General features: G+C 39.9%; 1 protein-coding gene across 1 annotated transcript; it reads right to left on the bottom strand.

The window, feature by feature from the left end:
• Window positions 1-3345: 3345 nt before the first annotated feature.
• Window positions 3346-4443, bottom strand: LOC110779850 (uncharacterized). The gene has a single exon (XM_021984313.2). It carries the CDS (start codon window positions 4441-4443, stop codon window positions 3346-3348), a length of 1098 nt encoding a protein of 365 aa, XP_021840005.2.
• Between the last annotated feature and the right edge of the window lie 323 nt (window positions 4444-4766).

The raw sequence follows: 4766 nt of genomic DNA, 5'->3' as shown, positions 1-4766 counted from the left end.
TGAAGTGTATCGAATGCGAATCATGTGAACTTATGTTGTTATGAATTCATGTTTGATGATTGGGAATGATTATGTTATTGAATTCATGATTAATGTTGAGAACAAGCATGTTATTATTATTATTGTTGAATCTATATGAACGAGCATGTTATGAATTGAATTATACTTTATAGATTCTGTTGAACTATCATGTTATGGACTTTTATAATCGTTGAATTATGTCAAGCATGTTGTTCAAGTTGGTTTGCATGTATGAGTAGTGCGTATGCAAGTTGTTATTATTGTTATGCTATAGTACAAGATGTCTAGCATAATTATTGAGCCAGTCGAATATTGCCAGTGAGCAATATATATTCTACCAAAGGGGTAGAATATGTTAGAGAGTCTATGTGAATTGAATTAAGGACAATTCGTGCTAAGGGTACACCCCGCTTCTTAATAGGCAATGTCGGGTTATCTCAAACAGTGTTTTTGAGAAGGAACAATTGGAGTAATTTCACTTGAGTCTTGTTTGATCACAAGTCCTAAAGAAGGAAAATATTAAAGAGTCATTGTTGAATTGTTTAATTGTTCAATTATTTGTATGTTGTGTTTTGAGTAGTGTCTTGAGTCGCCTTGAACATAATATACTAATTAACGTAATGTGTAACCCAAAGAGCTTCAAAACTCTTGGAACGTATATACCTTGAGTATGAACAAAGGGGGGAGTCTTGCCGGAAAACTTGTACTCCTAGAATGCTACAAGACGTTGTTTCATTCTCTTTTATGCCGTTGTGCATTGGAATTCCTGTCGGTAGTAGCCCGAATTATTTTGGTGTATGGTTGGCTCCCATCACCCTTTCTTTCATTTTGAGGATACTTTACTTTACCCGTTCGAAGCTACTTTTTATTAAACTGTGAGTCAAGAGTCGTGTCTCGTGTCGAGTCTTGTCTCCATGTTTTTTTTTTTTTTTTTTTTTGACAAGCAAGAGGGAGAATATATTATAACCTGGAAACTGGTTACAACCTAGACCATGAAACCAGGCAAAGAGCCAAGGAAACACAGCCAAAAACAGCAAGTCTCAACACACTAAGACTGAACAGCCCTAGAGCATACTATAAAGCAAACAGGCAGCTCTTATCTAACTCATTAATTCTATCTTGACACAACTGAATAGCTCTTTGTTTAACACTATACTTCAAAGTTTGGATGACAGTGGCAACAGCTGGCACTGCTCCCTCCCAAACTGAAGTATTTCTAGCTCTCCAAATTGCATAAACCAAGCCTGCAACAGCAGCAAAAATGATCTTTCTCTTGAAAGCACTCTTGTAGTATCTTCTAGTCCAGTTCAGAATCTGAAGAAAATTCTTCCTAGCACAAGACAGACCTAGCCAATATGTAACTACAGCCAAACAATCCAAACTGTAGGAGCACTCAAAAAAGAGATGAGCACTGGTCTCAGGGGCAGAACCACAAATGGCACATAGATTATCAGTGCTGATGCCATATTGATGAAGCCTAAACTTGGTTTTGTGCCTATCCAACAAGGCTAGCCACAGGGAGAATCTATGCTTAGGAACAGACAGTCTGTTCCAAATATACCTAGCCCACTGAGTTCTTTCAGAAGGGGTGCAGAGCTTGATGTACATACCCTTGATAGAGTAGAACTAGGGTCATTAAGCTTCTCAGTACACAACCTTTTGAACTTGCAAATGTGCTTCACAGGCCAACTGGCAGCTAATGATGGTGAGAAAAGCTACCAGGTTTTGTTCTTTATATACAAAGCATGAATCCATTTCACCCATAAATTATCTTGCTTTTTCTCAACTGCCCATGCCAGCTTTCCTACAGCTGCTTGATTCCAAAGAGCCAAGTTTCTAAACCCAAGACCACCTTGTTCCTTAGGATCACAAAGTTTATCCCAACTAACACTACCAGGTCTACCATCATCATATGCTCCAAACCACAAATATGATCTGCAAATGGAATTGATTTTTTAATGATGGAGGTAGGGAGGAGGAACAACTGACACCAATACACACTGATGCTCATAAGAACAGAGTTTACCAACTGCATTCTCCCTGCAAAAGACAGGTGTCTTGAGCTCCAAACTTTAATTCTAGCCACCACCTTTTCTACTAGCAGATTACAGTCACCCTGCTTGATTTTCTTTGGGCTAATGGGCACCCCAAGGTATTTGAAGGGGAAATTATCAATATTGTAACCAGAAAGACCAGTTATGATGTTTTTGTCATGAGTAGACAACCCACAGTAGTAAATAGATGATTTACTAGGATTAACCTGTAAACCAGTAGAAGCAGAAAACAGCTGAAGACCCTCCAACATAAGCTGAAAAGAAGTAACATCCCCATGGCAGAAGAGTAAGAGGTCATCTGCAAAGCACATGTGATTGAGATTGACTGTTTTACATCTTAAGTGATGTTTGAAAGTGGGGTGAGATGCAACCAGCTTCATAATTCTTGAAAAGTACTCCATACAAAGAGTGAATAAGAGGGGGGAGAGGGGATCCCCCTGTCTTAAACCTCTTCTAGGTTGAATTAGGGGAGAAGGAACCCCATTAATAAGAAGAGAATACTGAGTAGTGGTTAGGCAAGTCATAACCAGCTGAATAAAGTGATGGGGGAAGCCAAACTCCTTCATAACTTCCGCTATAAAACTCCATTCAACAGTGTCATAACCCTTCTTGAGGTCTAGCTTCATCATGCAACTAGGTTTAGCATTGCCTCTAGTATAAGACTTAATAATATCTTGGCAAATCATCACATTATGCAAGATTGATCTTCCTGCAACAAAGGCACCCTGGGTGGGTGAAATGATGTCTGTCAACACTTGTTTAAGCTTGTCACACATCAACTTTGAGATACATTTGTAGATCACTGAGCAGCAAGCAATTGGTCTGTAGTCACCAACAGAGTTTGGGACTGTAACTTTAGGAACAAGAGAGATAGAAGTGACATTCACTTCTTTTAGAATTTTTCCTGTAGTGAAAAAGTCTGAAATGGATAAACACAAGTCATCTTTTATGATGGGCCATGCAGCTTTGAAAAACTTACTGTTGAAACCATCCAACCCAGGTGCTTTATTATTTGGGATTGCATTAAGAACTCTCCCAATATCCCTCTCCTGGATACTAGAAGAAAGGATGGCTAGATGCTCTGCAGTGAGTCTTGGACCTTGGTCTATCACTGCTGCTTTAACTGGTGTTCTGTTGGTTATAGATTCACCAAAAAGGGAACTGTAGAACTGAGTGAAGGCTTGCTGCACCCCATCACTAGTCTGGATCCAATTACCCTCCTGATCATGGATAGAGTTAATCTTATTTTGTCTTCTTCTGTGCTTAATACTCATGTGAAAAAGGCCTCATTACCCAACTGAAGCCATTGCAGCTTGGCTGTTTGCTGAAGGAAAGAAAGATAGTTGTGATGAGCAGTTCTATAGGCCTCATTTGCAGCTTTCTCCACTGAGGCTAGAACACTGTCCATAGGGGCACCATGCAAAGCATTCTGTGCAAGAACAAGATCATTGTGTGTTTTGATGTTATCAGCCTCAACTGAACTGAAACCATTCTTGTTGAGCAATTTCAAGTCAGCTTTAATCCACTTTAGCCTCCGAACAACCCTAAACATGTGACAACCATGGACTGGCTTGCTCCAGTTTGCCTGTATTGTGGGAATGAAATGCTCAGAAGTGACCCACATGTTATAGAATCTGAAAGGTTTTTTCTGGTGTGCCACTCTATAACAGCTCATGATCATAGGACAGTGATCAAACTCCTCTTCTGGAAAATAAGTAGCTTCAGCAGTAGTGAAAATATCTTCCCACTGTGAGTTGGCTAGGATCCTATCAATCCTAGTGAAAACTCTAGCTGCACCATCCTGCTTATTTGTCCAAGTGAAATGTCTCTCCATGGTTTTAACTTCAGCAAGGTTGCAAGAAGACATGCAAGATCTCATTGGTTGTATTTCCCCCCATTTAACAAGAGAGCCAACCCTATCTTCAATAGCCATGATGGCATTGAAATCTCCCATGATCACCCAAGCCATGGAGATTGAGGTAGCTAAGTGAGAGAGGTCCTTCCAGAGAGCTTCCCTATCTTTCTTATCAGAATGACCATAAATGAAACTGCACCAAAAAGTGTGACCAGCAGGTTTAGAAGTAACAAAGCAATGCACCATTTGAGAGCTCATGAACTTAACATCAACATCAAAGGAAATAGGGTCCCATCCAACCACTATTCTTCCATTTTTATGCTGGCTGAGGTTGGTAGTAAAACACCACCCTGGACATACATTAAGGTAAAGATCCCCTAATTTAGGAGTCTTAACCCTAGTTTCAAGGAGACTGAACAATTTTGCTTGATGAGAAAGGATGAACTTCCTCACCCTTAGTTGTTTATCCTTCATGTTCAGTCCCCTCACATTCCAACAAAGAATGTTATCCATTAGGCACAAGGGATTTCACCCCCTAACCTAATGCACCCTCACTTTCTCTCATCACAATGTCAGTTGAAACCACCTCTTCTAAGTTATCCAATCCATGAAGTACTGTGAAACTGTTTCTGGTTTGAACTGGCCTTAGATCATGGCATTTTTGTCTACTGAATCCTGTGGCTTGAATGAATCCTTCATCCTGTGCCTCAAGCACATGTGTAGAAGCAGCTGTAGCAACAGTTGGTGGAGCAGTCTGTTGCTTTGGAACCCAAACCTTTTTTACCACTGGTTTCTTTGTATTAGCAACTTGTCTCCATGTTTACTTGTTTATTATA

Source organism: Spinacia oleracea, chromosome 1 (genome assembly GCF_020520425.1).
Source record: "Spinacia oleracea cultivar Varoflay chromosome 1, BTI_SOV_V1, whole genome shotgun sequence".
NCBI classification, from domain to species: Eukaryota; Viridiplantae; Streptophyta; class Magnoliopsida; order Caryophyllales; family Amaranthaceae; genus Spinacia; species Spinacia oleracea.
The sequence above is the reverse complement of the archived record's forward strand: the minus strand, read 5'-3'. Positions and strand labels throughout refer to the sequence as shown.

Coding starts and splice junctions, on each gene's coding strand:
- LOC110779850 (XM_021984313.2), bottom strand. CDS start 4,443: ATGGATAACATTCTTTGTTGGAATGTGAGGGGACTGAACATGAAGGAT.